The sequence below is a fragment of the Haliotis rubra genome, unplaced genomic scaffold (assembly GCF_003918875.1).
Source record: "Haliotis rubra isolate DU_JTF1 unplaced genomic scaffold, ASM391887v1 Scf198, whole genome shotgun sequence".
Taxonomy (NCBI): domain Eukaryota; kingdom Metazoa; phylum Mollusca; class Gastropoda; order Lepetellida; family Haliotidae; genus Haliotis; species Haliotis rubra.
In genome coordinates, this window is record NW_025765980.1 from 13,413 (window position 1) to 35,133 (window position 21,721).

General features: G+C 38.8%; 1 protein-coding gene across 1 annotated transcript in view; it reads right to left on the minus strand.

Annotated features, from left to right (window-relative positions):
• Positions 1-1,871: 1,871 nt before the first annotated feature.
• The window catches only part of LOC124275065 (calcium uniporter protein, mitochondrial-like), a 113,240-nt gene continuing 93,390 nt past the window's right edge, over positions 1,872-21,721 (minus strand). The window contains exons 5-7 of the mRNA XM_046710538.1: positions 6,184-6,344; positions 4,187-4,390; positions 1,872-2,669 (exon numbers count right to left, since the gene is read on the minus strand). Of these exons, the coding sequence (XP_046566494.1) occupies positions 2,457-2,669; positions 4,187-4,390; positions 6,184-6,344 (578 nt within the window). The 3' untranslated portion in view covers positions 1,872-2,456. The remainder of the gene's footprint in view (positions 2,670-4,186; positions 4,391-6,183; positions 6,345-21,721) is intronic.

Below are 21,721 nucleotides of genomic sequence, written 5' to 3' on the forward strand. Positions count from 1 at the left end.
TATTCCTCTTGTACCCTTTCAGATGGAGAATGAGTATATGAAGAACTACACTACAGGACATTTTGAGATATGCAAAAATATTTCATAACAAGTTAATAACAAGATTGAAATTGAAAACAGCATATAAGAAGGTAATTTGAAGAATAAACAGCAACTTCATATTTTAGTTACCATTCCCCAAATGTAACTCTAAAACTGTAATGTTGGATAATTTACAGATATTTCAAAAAGATTAGAATTAAAAGCTGAAACTTCAAATACATACAATACAAATATTCAAACATGCTCAAAACCACATGATCAGTTTCGAAAATGTAGTTAGCTACATCAGGAAAAAATACCTACAGAAAAAAAGTTTAATTTTAACATAAAAAAAAATGGCTCCAATAATCAAACACTACTTAAAAGGGCTTTATCATTACTGAAAAGAATGGTTTTGAACATGTTCTCAAACATCCTTTAAAGACCTACTTCCATTGGGAGTGACCTGTGTATGTATTAGTTGCATAGTGAGCTGATTTGTTCATTCAACGACATCTTCCAACAAAATCGACACATTCCACAACAAACTTGACAATTAAACCTATAAATGAGGAAAAGAGTCCAATATTAGGTGTGCAACCCTCCAGTGCAAAACAGGACTAAAGTAACTGTAAACCACACAAAACAGAAGACACAAAACACCTGCTTTGACACCCATGAAACCATTCCCTTGAGGTAACAGCTGAAAACTACAATAACAGGGAGAAAAGGAGAAAACTATAAAAATATCACCTTTCAATAAAATGGACCAAAAGGAAGGTAACTCAACCAATCAAAATTATGTACCATTTACGTAATCTGTGGTATGAATAATAGCAGTATGCTGTGAGAACAACCTACAGCATGACACATGTATGATATGTATACTGAGAGAATCATACCTCTGAGACAAGTAGCAGAATAGAACACTGTTTGGAACCCTCATCAGAATGTGAATTAAGAACAAACAGGAAGAGAACACTACAACTGTGTATAAAAGACAAGCTTTGTTCATGACATTTATTCTGTGGAGATATTTAACATGTTATACACAATTTCTAGAAGTATTAACAATTGTCCAGAGAGATTGCCATCAATTTACTATTACCAGTAATGTTAACAGAAATTTCACCACTTCCACAAGATGACCAAATACAGTACGGTGAAAGGGTGAATTTGTCTTCTTTCTTAACTGACTGACTGACTCAGTTTGGTTTTATGCCGCTTTTAGCAATATTCCAGCAACATCACGGCGGGGAACACCAGAAATGGGCTTCACACATTGTACCCTTGTGGTGATTCGACCCCAGGTCTTCGGCGTGACGAGCCAACGCTTTAACCACTAGGCTACCCCACCGCCCCTCTTTCTTAACAGTTATGTTTACAGTAAGGACTTGACTAGCTCTTTAACAGCAAGTGTCTGTACTAGAAGTGCACGCAGTATACTGAGGGTTGTCATAGACCCATGGCCAACCTCGCTGCAGATTGTCCTAGTACTGAGGAATGATTGTTGAGGTTCTAACTGTGATGTCTCTATAAGGGTATAAACATATTGGTATTTACAATAACCCTGCTTATAGGCAGTCCTTATGTGCACTGTAGGCATCCATAGTGATAAACTGATAACCTGGGTCACATTCCACAAAACAGTCTCAGCACAACGACAATCCTATGTCTATATTGAAGTACACATTTTACTTTCGTCAGAATGCTGAGCTTGCTTTGTGGACAATGTCCCAGAGCTTTATGATATATGATGTTTCTTACACTGACTAATGTTTTGGCAAATATTCAAAAGGATTCCCATCAGTATGACCTGTACTGGTATTTTCTCAAAATGTTGTCAATTTTGTCTAGTTTCACCCTCAACTACATGTATGGCCAATCTTATGAGTTCACTTATAGAGGAGTAGGGGCCTGTTTCTCAAACCTACCATAGTGCCATAACTATTGCCATGAGTACCATCCACTGTTAAATTTTATTGCTCAAACTAGTCTTCTTTCAACATCCAAAACAACTTTCATTTCCCAACAGAGGGAATAATGAGCTCTAGTCATTATAGGACTGGGCCACAGGTACCTGTTCCACAAATCAGTCTTAGGCCAACACACTTCCAAATGCTGCACATAGATACAGATGAGTCAACCTTGTCAATGGCACCTTGCAGCTAGCATCCTTTACTACTGAGGTAACCCATCCTTAAACAACAAGTTAAGTAAGACAAAGCACTAAGATCACTTCATGGAACTGGGCCCCGGGACAGAGTCAGTAAACCCTTTCAGATAACGTCTTTTGTTCTCATGGTATAACAGTTTCTATATTCCCCAATATTCCGGTGAATATGACAGATATGTCCCACCTCCCTGGTATGGACATCCCTGACTCCAACTACTCTCTGCAGTGCACTATACTATAGCAACATCTGTGCCCGTGCTTATGCTGAGTCCTGTTTGAACTTGATTTTCTCTAGTTCTGTGATCGGTAGGTGTAGCTGCAGGGGGTCACGAAGGCGACGGAGGTCGTGTTCAACTTGCGAGACAGCGTCACGCAGTTCGTTGTACTTCTGAACATCCAGATTTTGTTTCTTGGCTTGCTTGTAGAATTTCAACAAGAATTGGCGATCTCTTACTTCTGGAAAATTGTAGTCCTGAAAATATATGACGTTAATATTACCTCAAAGAGATCTTCACTCACCTTCAGTTTTCTGAATGTCTTAAACTTCTGGTAAGGCAACTAAGAATTCGGTAGTCTATCTCAGTGTTTGCAATACTTTAATTTGCCAGTTGGCCATCAGGGCCTGCTGCCGCCTGAAGGCCTTAAAATCTACAGGCCCTGAATGAAATCTGCAGGCCCATTTTGTTAAAGTCAAACCAATAAAAACAAAACAGACTACACTGATTCATTTAGCGAAGTATTCATTTGTTAAATACTTTTGTTGACATTCCTACGCTCAAAAGTGCTGAAATACCAGGAAGTGAAACTGTATGTATCGTAACATGATGGATCATGGATGATTTCCGAACATTAATAAAGAAAAACAATATGGGAAAGATTCCAGTTTGAAAAAAAATACATTGACAGATAATTTGCTGAAGGCCACAAGGGCCTGCAAATATTTGAAACTGCGGGCCCGATACAATAACAACCGGCGCTGGGCCTCTGGGCCGGCGAATGCTCTTTGAACGCTGGTCTAGATCACTGACCTGGCTGATGCATGTCAGTGTATTTCAGTTGCCCATGTTTGTGATGTCGATCACTTGATTGTCTGGCACAGACTCGTTTATTTACAGAAGGCCGTCAAAAATACAAACTAAACCATAATTGAAGGATGAGGACTATTTTTATGGATATACAACTTTTTTAATTCTGTATAGACGTTTCAGCAAGTGATGACAAAGACACTAGAATCTATGTCGAAACGTGCCTATACAGAATTAAAGAAGTTGTATATCCATAAAAATAGTCCTTATCCTTCATCTACCCAACTTCTAGAATGCCAATCAAAGAAGTCAAACCATATTTGAGCTGCTGTATCTATGCCAAATGATGTTAGAATTCATGAGAGTGTGAAGAAGGTGCTAAAAACCTCTTTAGGAGCTGATGCATGATCATATATTCACACTATCTGCTACAACGACATACCAAATCATTAGCTGAAAGCTGGGTTGATGAATACATTTGTTTCTTGTTGAACACCACACTCAGCAATATGATGGCAGCCAGTAAATAGTCAAGTCTCTACTAGTCAATCCAGTGATTGATATTATGAAGAACAATTCATACCATGGGGGCACCATGACATGCCATCAACGAGAAATTGAGTGAATTTAGTTTTACGCCACTTTAGCAATATTCCAGCAATATCAGCGAGGGACACCAGATATGGGCTTCACACATTGTATGCCATCAATGAAATGTTCCCCTTGATCCCAGGTAGGTGCCATGAAGGAAACATAAAAACACACAATATATCTCAGACGTCTTAACACCTCACTGTGTAGATAAAAATGCCCTTGTATTGTTTGAAAATAATTTTATCCAAATCTGCTCATAGAGTTACATTCTTCAGTAACCTTATCAGGAAGAGCGCTGCCAAACTGCAAGAAATACATGCAAACATTGTGTCCCAGTGTTGAAACTTATGTGAACATCATTTTGACCCACCTGTTTTGTGACGACAAAGTAAGCATACATGGCCATGGTGGTTCCGTATGTGACGAAGTAGGTCACCGGCTCCATGATGTCCCAGGAATATTCCCACCAAGTAAGTCGGGCAAGGATACCGAACTGAAGCCCCATCAACCCCAGACCCAGCCATGTCAGCTTTGACGTGTAGCCATTCGACTTCATAGCCAGTTCATGTTTAACCTTAAAGAAGGAAATTAGAAATGATAAGAAGTGTTACTTTCTGAAACTGACACACTCAAATAAATGACATTATCATGACATGTAAAAGCAAAAGTAAATCTGCTGCAAATTGGAATTGATCAACATGTACAAGGAGTCTGTCAGCACTGACACCCACACAACAGAATTGTTTCTTCCTGGAGGTCAAGGTCAAATTCTCCATATAAATCAACTGTTATTTGGCTATCAATGATTCAATTAAGACACTAAACTAAACAATTATTCTTTGGGGGATTTGTGTTTTTTTGCAAAATGAAGATACCTAACCCTTTCTTATTACAAAACTTAAAAGACAATCATCTACTTCTAAATTGTCAAATGATTTATCTGTTACTCAAGTTAGATGCAACATTTTAATTATTTCTCACAATAAAAAGTTGTGTGAACAACAGCCAGCCTTACACCTTTCATATTTCAGAATGTGGCATACTTCAGTACATTGTACCAAAATTTCCTAGTGCCTAAGGGAAGTAACTCTGCATTGAGGATGATTGTGCCAATTGTGTCCCTTACACACCATTCAAAAATAGGGTAAATTTTCAGAACAAGTTCCAGCCACGCAGAAACAAACTGTCTCCATGGATATCTGGCTCAGCTGCTTCCGGCTGATATCGATCTGTGGAATCATTTAAACTAATTTTGTTTTAATTATGTGACTATTTGTAGGTTAGTGGGAGCATTAATGCAGCCAACTTTTAAGACAGGTAATATTGACACTGTGAAAAATAGATTAAAGCATTTCATTGGATTTTGATGGTGGTTAAAACAGCTAGATATTGACAACCAAGCCTCTGACAAAGTAATAATGCTGTACATAATCCCCCAGTTTTCTCCAGAGGTGAGCTCATGGGAACATCACTGGCAGCTGAGGTGTGTGTAGATGGAACTTCACATTGATTTTAACATTAAGCCTGAGAGTACTGCTCCTATATTTTAGCCACATGAGGTCCCAATATCCTGGTCCAGATTCAGATTTCACTCAAAATGCCGTCTACTGTTTAATTCACATAAAACACATTCATGATCAATCTGAGCAGATCAATACTTGAGATAAATCTTCTTTTTATTTCTTTTACTCCAGACAACTTTAGAAATAAAACTGATTAAAATCCGAGTAGGCATATGCAAACACAGATGGATCAATGAGCCCGGCAGCCACGAGAACCATGTTTCCACTGGCCTACAATACCAGCTACAATGCACTGCTATTTGTTTGTCATGTTAATATTGATATATCAGCATGAGTTCAATGTCCTTTACTGTTCAGGGCGTTGGGGTAGCCTAGTGGTTAAAGCATTTGTTCGTCACGGTGGAGACCCGGGTTTGATTCGCCACATGAGTACAATGTGTGAAGGCCATTTCCGGTGTCCTACGCTCTGCTTTTGCTGGATTATTGCTAAAAGGGGCGTAAAATTAACTCACTCACTCACCTTTAGTGTTCTCTATATGAAATAATGTAGTTAGGTTTTATGACTGATTTGTGATACAAAGTGCAACAATTTGCTGTAAAGAGTTACATCCCCTGATGCAAGAATCATTTGATAGTGGGTTTGAATCTAAGATTCACTACGCACTTGATCTATTATGTGTTGTAAATAATGATTCACAAGAGTTTAAGGGACGTCTGAATTTATTTGGTTTTATCAAAATTACAGATAAGAAGGGTAATCATGAAGGGCAGGGACTGGCAAAGTATAATACAAGTATAATATATGTTTATGGAAAATGAAGACCATTCTAAGGGAGATAACTACCCGTTCTAGAGGTGCCAGCTGCACTTTGAGGTCCTCCAGTTTTTGCTGTAGCTCCTTCTCACGCTCCAGCTGATACTGCTCCACATTCAGGGTGGAGAACAGCGTCGATATCAATGCTTTCACATCCGACAACATCACAGCATCCTCACTCACCATGGGGCCTGAAAACAAAAGTAAAGAATATAGAAAATATATTCATTCATAAACACTCTCACATTTTTCAACATATCAAACCCTCTGAACATGAATCAATTTTTTCGAATTCAGCAAATGAACTAACTTAACATCCATCCATCTATAATCAAGACTAATCTCATATATATTTGGGGCGGAGGGGTAGCCTAATGGTTCAAGAGTCCGCTCACACTGAAGACAAGGGGGGCGATTCCTCACATGGGTTCAATGTGCGAGGCCCATTTCTGGTGTTCCCCCTGGTGCTGGAATATTGCTAAAAGCGGCATAAAACCACATTCATTCACACACATCTATTTAAAGATTATTTCAAAATTTAGAAAAGTTGAATTGGATATGAAAGACATTGACAAAGGCATACACAATTTATCATAACTGTGTTGTTTCTCATGAAGTAAAACCATATATCAAACATTTAACAGCTTATACAACACAGACACAGACACACATACACAGATGCAGATGCATACACACACAGACACAGATGCATACACAGACAGACAGACAACCCCCCCCCCCACACACACACACACAGTTTGGACCTTTTGGAAAGTCAAAATGGGCAATACACCCTCTTTAGCTGCAAGTATACCTTGTTTGACTTTAGTTTACCATCATGTGCCTTATCATTACCAAAACATCCCATTATTATCCCTGCGTACATGTTGTTTTTAAAAAATATATGGAATTAGGTGAATTTGAAGTTACCAGATAAAGTACTAGTATTTGTACATACATACATACATGGTAGAAATTATTAGACAGACAGACAGATTAACCAATGGACAGTCAGACAGACAAAGCTATGTCAGACAAGTGATACACCCAGACAGGCTCCAACAAAATCTAAGTTGGCCTTTGATCTAAAGAACAACAACATAAAGTATAATATCACACTTTCAGACAACATTAGAGCTGATCGTGGACTAATCCCTTGATTGGTCATGTTCGTAATGCAGGGAAGACAGCCAAAGTGCCTCCATTTGGTTTCGCCTGTGTGTACAGACAGCGATCAGGTTACCTAAAAGCATGGCCAGACTCATAGACTTAAAATCCCACTTCAAAGCTGTAGTCACATTCCCCTGGATTTACTGAAGCAGTCATAAAATCAATCCACAGAGCCAAAACCTAATTATGGCTTGAGGTGCTTTTTTTCTATTCTGGTGGAAAGGGGTTAATGTGCTATCTGTGTGTTACGGTTCACCAGCACTGGTACAGCTTGCTGGTATGCCATCCTCTCACACACGTCATCACCATCATTACTGTCTATAGGAGAGAAGCTGCTGGGTTAGTAATCTGCAATTCAGCAAACACCACACATATATACTGCTCAAAAGAAGTAAAGGGCCAAACATATTACATACTACTCTACTGCAAGAGGTTAATTCAGTGAGTGAGTGAGTTTAGTTTTACGCCGCACTCAGCAATATTCCAGCTATATGGCGGCGGTCTGTAAATAATCGTGTCTGGACAAGACAATCCAGTGATCAACAACAGGAGCATCGATCTGCGCAATTGGAAACCGATGACATCTGTCAACCAAGCCAGCGAGACTGACCATCTGATCCCGTTAGTCGCCTCTTACGACAAGCATGGGTTACTGAAGGTTCATTCTAACCCGGACCTTCATGGGACGGTTAATTCAGTATGGCATTGAAATAACATCTAAGAAACGATTGGTCCTTTACTTCTTTTGAGTAGTATATACAACAGCAAAAAACCCACGATCTAGGCTATGAAATAATTATCCTTCATTCCTTCAACTGTAGTACAGAAGATTGAGCTGCCATACATAATTTATACTGTACTCACACTGACAATACAGAGGTTTTGAAGCCTATGGCTGTCTATAGAAGCCAGAGTGTGTTCATATGGGTTGGGTTGGGAGAGTGTAAGAGATGTAAGGTCAGATCGAAGTCATGCATCAATGAAAATATACATAGCTAATCGTTCAAGCCTAGAGAGGTCCTATACCGACACTGATTCTCTGTTTAGCACACTGTCATATTTCATAAATGTACTTTTGCACACATCAGACAGTCAAACAAATGCAAGAAATTATAGAGTAATCATGCAAAGATTTATCTACACCTGATCAGAACCGATACATGGCTCCATAGTCACCATATAATAGATATATGGACTCTGGTGGCTCCTAGTTAAAAGTCAGATTTAATCCCAAATTAACCAATCAGGGTTGTATATCATACACGGTTCCAAGTCCAAAGTCAGCAAAAATTCTAAAATCAATCGATCAGAGTTGCATATTAATAGTTTATGCACTCAAGTGATAGAACTCTGTAGTTCCCATGTATCGTCAAGTCACATAAGTTCGATCGTCATGTAACTTCGATCGCCCATTTTGAATGGTAATTGTCGCAATACGTAGCGATAACTTACGATATCTGCAGCTTTGATCTTCTGGTGACACCACTTTTATTCGTTTGGACCGGAAAATGTTTCGTGTCAAGTTACCAAAGTTATAGCTCATATTCAGCAAACAACTACTTTTTAACCCTAGATCAATAATGTAACTTTATCAGCTCCAATAAAATGTAAACAGTACTTATTTCACACGTTGTAAATTGACGGCACCCCTGTCTTCTGTTTGTTTACGTTGCTGGTTTAATTGTGACATGTCCAGACACGTGATATCCTTGTCAAAATTTAAAACTTTGGAAACAAGTAAGGGCCATTTCTTATAGAAAACTTAATGCTTTTTGAGAATTTCCGTGAATTTGTACCTGATGAAGTTCGAGCTATTGCCTCATTGATAAATACAACCTTGGCACAATGTACCCACCCTACATGTCAGCACAGAACACATTCACGTTTCTGCAAGCCAGTTCGTGGTGTTTGTCTACATTCTGAGGTTTGATGCCTGTCACGATGTGCCTGAAGAATAATTCCCTGCATAATACTTCTATATAAGCTGAATATTTGTGACTTTTCATCGTTTTTAGAAGTATTGAAACATAAAATGAACGTTTCATGGACATAAATACCATAAAATTACTTGGGACTGCTCAAACTCTGAATTTGACACAAGAAATCGCCCTTACAAGTCATCCTGTTTACGTTACTAGCCAGCCAATCATATGATCGAACTTATGTGACGTAGCTTTCTGGGTCACTTGTGTTGACAGTGAGAGGGCGGCCATGCCGCGATTGTGAAAAGCAGTAAAAATACCTGGATTCTGGAAATGTTTGACATAAATAAACAAGTTTAGAGGTAAGAGATTTGAAAATAAGATTATATGAATATAACTTTGAAAATTCAGCGACAGTTCTTAAGTGATCGAACTTACATGACACAAGGATACTTAGTTCTGATCTTTTTCCAAACATTTGTTAAATTACAATGACAGTTTCTCCAACAGACACAACCACTGTTATACCTGTGGAGGTATTACATCACAAACACAGCTGGCTGATTTATTGTGTGGAGATCTGTGGAAGGGACTGGTCATCCTTTGGCATGGCATTTCAACACATTTCACAAGATTGTATTACTCCAACTCAAATTTTGTCAGCAAAACAGACAGCAGTGTAAAAATTCAAAGGCTTTGTACCTCTTCCCATTATAAGGTATTTGTCCTGTAAATCACCACAGTCTACACAGTCTCAACAAATACCTATTAACCAAGACAGAGTTCATATTTCTCCAATAGAGAAACACTGTTGATGACTTCAGTATTTATTGCCTAGTCAGCAGTATTCCAGCCATGACTGGGTCAAGGAGTCCAGATGGTCTGGTACATACATCAAAGCACTATTCCCACCATGCAGCCACACTGGCCAACACTTCCCATTATAGACATTCATGTATCAATTATTGATTACTGGGGCCCATTACGCTGAAGATTCCAGAACGTCAGGACACACCAATCACTGGCACCAAATTTGGAATATCATGGTTGTACTTTCTTTCCATGATCACAGTTTTATCAAACAGGAAGTAAAAAACAGCATCTTCCAATGATTGATTGTGTCTCATCTCTACTCCAAACCTAGTAGTTACTGGGCTTCATAGAAAGCTTGATGTATAGTGTCAAGTCTTGAGAAAAACATTTCTGACAATTTAATTGTTTTCTGAAATATGCTTTCCTTTCTGGTTCTAGGTGCACTTTATGATTACACTGTGATAAAACATACATGACCAGTAGTTATCTAACATGAAACAAAAGATGCTGCACTCATCAATATTCCAGTCACATGACGGCGCCATGTCTCTGATCAAGTCTAAACAAGACAATCCAGTGATTGATAATGTGAGTAGTGACTGATTGAGTGAGTTTAGTTTTACGCCGCACTCAGCAATATTCCAGCTATATGGCGGCGGTCTGTAAATAATCGAGTCTGGACCAGACAATCCAGTGATCAACAGCATGAGCATCGATCTGCGCAATTGGGAACCGATGACATGTGTCAACCAAGCCAGCGGGCCTGACCACCCGATCCCTTTAGTCACCTCTTACGACAAGCATGGGTTACTGAAGATTCATTCTAACCCAGCCTAGTGTGCTTCACCCTATTTCATAATGTTATTTCACAACTAGTTGTTGTTAAATTGGTATTTATATTTTGTGTGATGTAATATAACTGATATTACTGCTGTTACACATTTGATGTACCTCTGTCTGGCAAAAGCCTACAGATATATGTGCCAAGAAATATGCATCAATTCTTAATACTACGTTACACTGTCATTGAAATATGACATTCCTGCTTTCCATGACACTGCTTCCAGGCATGAAATATGTATGAAACTCGTAAACCTAGACTAGGCAAGGAAGCACTTCACTTCCATCTATCATCTTTCTAGACTGTCTTCTGAATCACCATATAGATTCCTACACCCTTCAGTTTTCAGATACAGGCGAACCGTATCATGAGTGTAAGCAATACATTATTCAGCACCACAACCCACAAGATCACATATCACATGCAGGCTTTCATCACAATAATACCATTACATGGGCATTGTTATTCCATCATTAAATTAGGCATTTGCATTCTTGTGGTTATATGGGTGTGAAGGCCATTACTAGCACGCTAACCTTGTGGTGTGGCCAGACTGCAGGGACCGGAGATAGCTGTACACAGCTGAGACTTTCCTGCATGCCTGAATGTCCAGTGTTGGGATCAATACACCATGGTGTGGAGGAGTGGTATAATGAAACAATGATGTACAGATGATAGATCACAGTGCCATGATACCAGGGCTGCAATATGATGCATATCACCATAGGCGAGAGTGCATATTTGAAATACATCATGATGCCATGATGTTACAGTATGAACGACTTAAACATAGGATTAAGATTGATAATTGAGAAAATATCACAGAACAATATTGTGAGGACTGTGACATGACTTTATAACTGATTCATAGAGTGAGTGAGTGAGTGTATTCCAGCAATATCAGAATTGGGCTTCGCACATTGTATCCATCAAACCCAGGCTTATGGCGTGACAAGCGAACACTTTAACCACTAGGCTACCCCACCGCCCCAGTCCTAGTGTGACTGATGTGGGAGTAAAGGTGAGGCAGGTCTGCAGGGATTTACCTCGAGTCCTGTATTTGAGAGTCCCTGGGACTCATATTCTTAATTTTCATGGGTCCTGGACTACAAAATGGGGGTCCTAGACACTTAAATATTATCATTAATACAGTTATTGTATTGTGTATCATGATCATCACATTGTTACAGTAATTAAATTGCAAGTGATGCCATAACCCATCTAGTTGCAGACTCAGTGATAACTTATTGTTACTTGATTGGAATTTATACAAAAAGTATTTGGACTTTTCTGCATCCCTGTGGATACGCTAATAAATTTTGTTGCATCCACTGTCAATTTTCATGCGTACAGGACGCAGGAATTCGCGTCCTGTAAATCCCTGGGTCTGAGACATCTACCACATTGGTATAACCCAGAGTGAGTGAGTGAGTTGTTGGGCTTTATGCTGCTTTTATATATTCCAGCAACATCATGGTGGGGGACAACAGAAATGGGCTTCACACATTGTACCCATGTGGGGAATCGAACCCGGCTCCAGCGTGACGAGCAAACGCTTCACCCACTAGGCTACACCACCGTATAACCCAGAAGAAAGGGTAAGGTGCTGACAAACCTAGAAACATAGTTAGGGCAAACCGAACCTATTCAAAAGGTAACTAACTTCAAGGAAAGATAAATCTTCCTAAACCGATAAAAGACTTTTCATTTACGATTTTATCAAAGTATCGACTGGATGTGCTCCTTGCACTCTGGAACACTCCGGAGTGAAACCAGAAGCTGTGAGTCCAGACATCCAATATTCATTAAACCAACAAATAGCATACGTCTACATGCTAGAGCTTCGAGAAAGAGCAGCTTCCGGAATGTGAGCCAAGTCCTGAAGGATCCTATTATTCAATTAAGAAAGTTTAATACTTATTTCAACAAATATGTCTTTCTGAAACTGGTGATGGGATGAATCAAAGGGAAACTCACCCATAAACAGCAAACAGGAGAACACAATCAGTATAAGTGTCTAGACAATTTATTAAAGACGTAAGAAAAGTACAGGTTAAGGATTTCAAGCAGAGCTACACCCAGGGTCAAACCTCGATGCATACCACAACACTAAAACTAGGATTTGGATCCAGTGCACACTGACTCATTGACTGGCGTAATAATGTTGCACTTTAAGCATGCTTTACAGAATGGATTCAGCGCATCATATATATAAGGACCTACTTAGGATATTCAAAGTTTGAACAAACCACACATGAAAGCAGTGTTGGAAACTTAGCACAAAATCCAAGAGATCCTTGTCACAAATCAAATGATTAAAGTCAGAGATTTAGGTCTCTCGACCCAAATACTAGAGCTGACAACCTCAATGATCACGTCTAATTTCGTACCTTGTTGACTGAATCATTGCAGACAATCCTCAGATACAGATCATCCTGGTAGCCAAGCACATCTGAGTCTACAACCTGGGATTTTTGGTAGAGTCCAGTGTGAATTAATGGACTTAACTAGCTCAGTCTATTAGAGCTAAACTCTATCAAACAGTCTCGATTATGAAGCAAATAAAGTACATACTGCCATGAGTAAACAGTGTTCATGACTGACACAGACTTTGTCAGATCACAAGATGAGTCTGTGTAAACTGTGTTCATGACTGACACAGACTTTGTCAGATCACAAGATGAGCCTGCGTCAAGTGCAAGGGTAGGGCACAATATTTCTGACATACAGTAGTACCATCATAAACCATTCATCGCCAAAGACATTACCGATATGGCACCTTGATCTATAGCCGTCCCATATACAACATTGCCAGAGACTAACGGCCAGCATAATGATATTCCACACTCAGAAACAGCCTTCGTCACACAATGAACGGTCTGCTTCATTAAATCAGTTGGAGGCACTTTGCACTAAGTCAACGCATTACTCAAATAATGGATACAAACCAAATATGCTGTGTTGGTATAAATCCGATATTTCTACAAGAAAAGTAATTAATATCATACGGCAAATGGTAATCAGTTTCCCAGAATGATGTTTATGTGAATTAAGGGTTTTCGCGTTTTTTCAACATTTCTGTGTATCTAACTTGTAAATGTGGAAGAAAGCCACAATCCACACCACTGATTCATTCAAGTGACTGATATATGTGACCACTTGTTTGAATGGCATTTTAGAAGTTGAGATGACAATATGGAACAAGTTTTTATGGATAACAACATTCTATTTCGTGAGTGCGACGTTTCGATACAGATTCTTGTACCGTTGTCAAGCAAGAGTGATACATGAAGTGGAGGAGCTGCATATATATATACTGTATATAACAATGAAACAACATACATACATGTATCACTCTTGCTTGACAACGGTACAAGAATCTGTATCGAAACGTCGCACTCACGAAATAAAAGAAGTTGTTATCCATAAAAACTTGTTCCATATTATATGTGACCACCTGATCTTCTTACACATCTCATATGACCAGAGAATTGTTGGTGATCAAGTGTAAGCAGAAATCCCAAACAAAAACGTGACAGGTTAATTAAAGAAATGGGCAAATGTAAGATTCGAAATAACAATCAGAGCACACCAGGAAATAATGGACACTGTTGACTGAGAAGTAACAGTTAGACCACCAAGTTTGCTACACAAGACTCATTTCATACTCTTTTCAATCTTTTCCTATTTATTGGAATTAGAAACTGTTGAATATACATGATGTAATTCCTGAACACTTTTCTGGGATACAAAATATACTACATACAAGAAGTTACAGGAGACATGACTGTAGTTCATCTGTCATGGCCTTGACACACTGACTATTAGACTAACGCTTAGTCTCTGAATAAATATAATCTTGATGATAACAAACAAGCCCATTCAAATTGAAAATGAGCCCCAGGGAGACCAGAGATTCAGAACCGGAGGAAATCTAGACTTGCTTTATTTAGGGTTTCAGCACTTTAGATAGGGCTTGGCAGTTGGGAAAATAATATGGTTCAGGAACTGTGATAAAGACTAACTGACTACAGTCACAAGAATAACACTGTTTGGTCTTGACATTCTTTTGATTAGTATATGTTTTCAATGTTCAATCAGCCTGACTCCCAGCAAGCCCTCAGTTTTGAGGCAACCACCAATCTCCGAATGAGTTACCCTTGGAAAAGCAATTGACTTTAACAGCAGCTCAAACAGTTCAACAACAGCTCTTAATTAGGCATTAAAACTGCAAAGGCATTAACTCTCAGCTCTTAAGTCTTGAACCAATAGTTTCACAGAGATTGACACTTTGTCAAGATTTCCCCAAATTAAAACAATGCAATAAAATACTTTAAAATGGATGTCTCCCAGCAGAAAAAATGATAACATTCCAGTAACAGATTGGTTTCGGACACATTTCGAGCAAGACAAAGATGCATAATTTCATACCGATACCATTTTTACCCAGTAAATCATGAAGCTTATTACTGAACAAGAGACAAAACACAAACATCAGCTGTTGGAATTATTGATAAACCATAAACATTATAATATTAAAACCCTGAGCAAGAGAACAAGAGACTTTTTAGGAAACTATCTCATCTGACCTGTTTTAAGTGTTCAGAGGACAGAAGGGCTTGAAGCTATCTGCTTTGAGTATAAATCAATCCAATGATAATACATTTTCAGTCAAATACTTCCGGACCTTCCAGGATCTGTGACATCTCAATTACTGCTGCTAAATAGGATTGCAGTATTTATGCTATTTCAGAGAATTTCTTTGCTATCCATCTCAAACAGCATCACTCCAGTAATGTCGACACACAGCTGATATCAATGGCTGACTTGGTAGAGATACCCTATTTGCCGTAATAAGCGCCCCAGAGCTGAGATAGTCAAACAAAGGGTGGATGTTTTCAGAGATCCAGTAGTGAACCATTTAGGTTTTGAACTACATCCACCCTTTGTTGACTATCTCAGCTCTGGGGTGCTTATCAGTTTAAATATTGATGATCCTAAAATGTTTTCCATAAGATTTAGTAGACAATCATATATCCATTTTATGCAAATGTTTTCTGTAATATATGCAAGAGAAAATATTCCTTAAATTTTCAGCCTTGGCAGTGCAATCTTTGGTCAAAGGAATGCTTATTTCAGCAGAGTGCTTAAATCTGTGCATCTTACCGACTTGTTGGTCATTGTGAAGTTAAGTCATCTCTTCTAGGATGGTAATTTCACAGCCAATTTGAAAGACCACATTTGAAAGTTTCACAAATTCTATGCTGCAATTACAACCACGTTTTATTTACTTCACCTCGAAAAAGATCTTGCATAGAGATAAAACCAAGGCTTATTCGAAGTGGCCACTTTGAATTACAGTAGTATCGGTTTGCCTGCTCCAGATTTGCAGTACTAGCTCTGATCAGAAAATCAAGTCTGGACTATTAAATAAGTATGGACCAGACAATCGAGTGATTGACATCATGGGGAAAGATACATGCATTTAGAATAGAATGCCAGGCATTAACCAAACTCTCTCATCTGTTTTCTTCGGTCACACATAACATTATTGTATTTCTGTAAAATACCTATGAAATATTGGTAAGTGAGATATATTTCATATGGACCTCTATACACAGGAGCAACATTATTGTATTTCTGTAAAATACCTATGAAATATTTGTAAGTGAGATATATTCCATATGGACCTCTATACACAGGAGCAACATTATTGTATTTCTGTAAAATACCTATGAAATATTTGCAAGTGAGATATATTCCATATGGACCTCTATACACAGGAGCAACATTATTGTATTTCTGTAATATACCTATGAAATATTTGTAAGTGAGATATATTCCATATGGACCTCTATACACAGGAGCAACATTATTGTATTTCTGTAAAATACCTATGAAATATTTGCAAGTGAGATATATTCCATATGGACCTCTATACACAGGAGCAACATTATTGTATTTCTGTAAAATACCTATGAAATATTTGCAAGTGAGATATATTCCATATGGACCTCTATACACAGGAGCAACATTATTGTATTTCTGTAAAATACCTATGAAATGTATTTCTGTAAAATACCTATGAAATATTTGTAAGTGAGATATATTCCATATGGACCTCTATACACAGGAGCAACATTATTGTATTTCTGTAAAATACCTATGAAATATTTGTAAGTGAGATGTATTTCATAGTGGAGCAACATTATTGTATTTCTGTAAATGAGATATATTCCATATGGACCTCTATACACAGGAGCAACATTATTGTTTGAGAATTTTAGGAATATGTTGAATTGGATTTCTAGTATAAACAACCTTGACCAGCTATCAAGTGCTTGGTTTCATTCAAGAGAGACAACTACGTTAATCCTTTTTCATTAGTTTGTGAAGAGTTATCCCCCTTTGTTTACTTGCTAGCAGACGACATTTTCAGTGATCCTCAGTATGGATGATTTAGACAAGAGGAAGTTGATTTTAGAGTATTACAACAAGGACATCAGATCAGCTAAAGTGATTTCAAGTAGAACAGGCATCCCTTTGTCCACTGTTTATCGTGTTTCGAAAAATATTGCAAATGGATATGGCATTGAGCACCAGGGAGGCGCAGTTTGGCCCAGAAAATTGACTGTCGGTGACAGGAGGCGGCTTGTTATTCTTGTTTCTAAAAACAAACGAAGGAGTTTAGAAAACTTAAGGCTGGATATGATTGATAGAGGAACTGTGGCTGTCTGTAAGGAGACAATTAGAACTGAGCTGCATGCAATGGGTTGGCAGAAAAGTCAAGGAATTCCATCACCGATCATGAAACCTGAACAAAAGGAGCGAACATCTAATTATCTCCCTTCTTTACCTATCCAATCAGAGGTTGGTGGCATATCTGTGTTAGGGGACTTGTGTTGATATTACAACGCCTCTGTGTATTTGAAGGAATATGAACAGTGAGCGGTACACAGATATTCTCGAGGGACATTTACTTCCATCTGCTCACGTGTTCTTTGGAAATTTGTGGATTTTCCAGCAGGACAACGACCCAAAACATCGTTCAAAGCATTCACAGGCCTGGTTTCGGACCCAAAATATGACATTATTAGATTGGCCAAGCTATAGCCCTGACCTAAATCCAATAGAAAGTGTTTGGGGACTTATGAAGGAAAGTGTCAATAAGAAAAATCTGACAAATATTGCTGAAATGAAAGAAGAGGTGGTCCGATATTGGGACAGCATGGACCACGACTTTCTAACGTCTTTGATCAGTAGTATGCCCCGCCGCATTGAAGCCTGCACTGCTGCCCATGGTGACTTGACAAAATACTAACTGTTCACCTGTCTTTGAATCTGGAGTTATGTTCTGCTTATATTCACATTAATACGTGAGTAATGAGTGAAAAAATATATATAAATTACAGTCTTTAAATTCTCAATAATTTCTGGTTGTACTGTATATTCCATATGGACCAAGTGTCTATCACACAGAAGCCACAGAGAGCCAGGAATGCTATGTACACATCCCAAAGGATTATCATGTTTCTCAAAACTACACATAAAAGCAGGGAGTAATGAGACTGATGGTCATTCCATCATGTGGTAGTTACTTTGTGTAACTGAAACATCCCACAACGCACACAGAAGACCACGCTGTCTTCCATGGAAACAAGAGAAAGTCAATTGTACTAAAAATTTGGTTTTAGAAAGTATAAATGATAGGATTTCTTGTTTGAAGTGAGTGGGTTTTATGCCACTTTCAGCTATTTCCGGCGATATCACGATGGGGGGCACCAGAAATGGGCTTCACACATTGTATCCATGGGGGTCTTCAGTGTGACGAGCAAATGCTTTAACAACTAGGCTACCCTACTGCCCCACTTTCAGCTAGAAATTCTGGCAATATTGATGTGGATACCAGAAATTCTTCACACATTGTATTCCATCTTGGAATGGTCTCAAACGTGACAGTGAAAAAGCTTTAATCATAAAAACCCTCTTGGACATCAATGTGCAACTTCTAAATGCCACTGAAAGACATAATGTTAATCTTGTTTAACATCACAGTGAGCCATAATCCATCTGTGTCACAAGGCATGTAAACACAGAGCTTGGACCAGGCGAAGCAGTTTCTGAAGGCATGAGTCATGGTACAATGGTTAATCAGTGTACAATGGTACACCATCAGCCAAGGCGTGACCACCTGAACACCATTTGAGACCAACTTCAGACACCAGAACATTCTGGTGGAACTGCTAGCTATTGTAGGCGCATCTCTACAATGTGTAGGTTGTAGATAGTGAAGATCACCCTGTAGCTTCATGTATCAGTATGTATATGGTGATTAAGCACACATTTAGTCAATACTTCCATCAAGGCAAGGCTCAGCAAATCAGGGGTGCTTGGTGTACCAGTCATCTGAGGCAACACAGTTTGTTGTGCAGGGTAGTATCCCCTGGGCATGCCACAAACCTCCAGTCATGGGTTTGAATCCTGGTTCTCCTTGGTTACATTTCCAGGCTTGTCGGTTTATCACGGAGGTTGTAGTTTCATGCCGCACTCAGCAATATTCCAGCTATATGGGGGCGGTCTGTAAATAATTGAGTCTGGACCAGACAATCCAGTGATCAACAGCAGAGCATCGATCTGCGCAATTGGGAACCCATGACATGTGTCAACCAAGTCAGCGAGCCTGACCACCCGATCCTGTTAGTCGCCTATTACGACAAGCATAGTCGCCTTTTGGGGCAAGCATGGGTTGCTGAACACCTATTCTACCCCGGATCTTCACGGGTAAGACTACCCAGAAGATGATCATTCTAGACTGCTGGCTCCTCTTGCAAACCCAGGGGAAATATCCAGTCCAAGGAACCACATGGTGCATTGTAGGTACAGCAAGAGATGTCAATACAACTACACATAATATTCATCGATCAGTCACCATATTTCATGCAGTGAAGATCTGCAAGGGAGCTACATTCTCATGACCACCTTTCCAATTCAATCATCATCCAGGGGACAATAACACTGCATCCGGTTTGCAATATGGATTCTGGACTGTTTCGAATGAACCTAAATAAATAATTCACTAATATTTGATATTTATTTTATGGTTTTCATCACAAACATTTCTCATCTTCTGTCTGGCTTTCATTCAAATGTTAGCATGGACTGCAATATCAACAGTGATGCCCTTGAGCTGTATCTGACACCAGAGTCTCAGGCCAGGGAGTCAGATCATAAAGCATCATACCCTCACGACTGGTATGAATCAAACATGTTGGACTGGAGACCTATTCCTCCTTCCTTCCTAATACTGATAAAAATACTCAGTGAAGGACCATTAAGTCATCAGGCTTGTGTACCATGGTATGCTCAATTGTCAAATTACAAAGGAATATAGAAGTAGGTGGGAAAGTAGTGAGTGAGTGAGTGAGTGAGTGAGTTTGGTTTAACAGCGCTTTTAGCAATATTCCAGCAATATCACAGCAGGGAACACCATAAATGGGCTTCGCACAATGTACCCATTAGGGAATCGAACACGGGTCATTGACATGACGAGCAAATGATCTAACCACTAGGCTACCTCACTGCCCCAGGTGGGAAAGTAACTTTGAAGGTTGTGAACATAAATTAAATAACAAGAATTATAAATGTTTAATGGAAATGACAAAAAAGACAATGTCAGTTATTATTCAAAAAGGTGTCCAGTATTAGTTTTCATATCTATCATGTATATCAGCATGCCAAATAAACTCAAGAGCTGTTTAGAAGAAACATTAGTACTGAATAATCCAATTACTATGTGTCATGAAATATACCCACTACTTGGAACTATTAGTAACTATATACCTTAAGCTAATTCACTTAGACACCAACATTCAGATAGTCTCTATTTTAAACGGAACTTCTCTAAATCCAAAGATTGTGACTCAAATGTCAGAATTATTCAAGAGAAAATACTTTGGAAACATAACAACTAGGATCTATTCCTATGGCAACCCACCAGTTCGGCATATTGTCTGATCTCACAATTCCTTCTTACAATCTTGCAGATGACACAAACGCAGCCATCAGATCAAGTGTGACTTGATACAGACAAACAGGGAGCACAAAAGAAGACCTGAGTAGCTCCTGTTTAGCGTATGACATTTGTGGTGGAGCCATATTCCAGCTAAGAGGATCTGTGGTTGTCAGGGGAGGCGTACCTGCACTTCAGTTTACATTTCGCAAATCACACACAAGCCGCAACTGCTCATTCCATGGCATTAGAGACTGACTGACTGTCTTGATGTGCAGGTTTTAAACATGAAGAAGGTTCTGTTGATGGGACACAAGGAAATAATCATTTGTAGTCTGTTGGTGTGGTGTTAATGATGCCCTTTAACAGTATACACTGATCCAGAGACACAAACACAAGGATTTCTTACGGGATTTTCAAGGCAATTATCACTCTTTCAAAGTCTAAAAGAACGATCAAAGTGCTTTCAAACAGAATTGGACATTTCAAATTGTTTTACTTTTTCAGAATTATCCAGAAGTCACATTCAAGGTTGCAGTTCATACAAAATGCCACCATATCCTTTGTAGCCATTGATTTTGGAAAAAAAGAGATTTTTTAAAACAATAGAACTATCCAAAAGTCACATTTAAGGTTGTAGTTCAAACAAAATGCCACCATATCCTTGGGCCAGCCTACAAAAATGTACACTGGTGAAGAACAAGCCGAAGCTAACCAGTATCAGAAAGCCTAGTGGCCTATGTTGCACATAAACAAATTTGAGAAAATATATGTAATCTGCAAAATTATCCAAGTTGTTCAAAATTCAAAGTT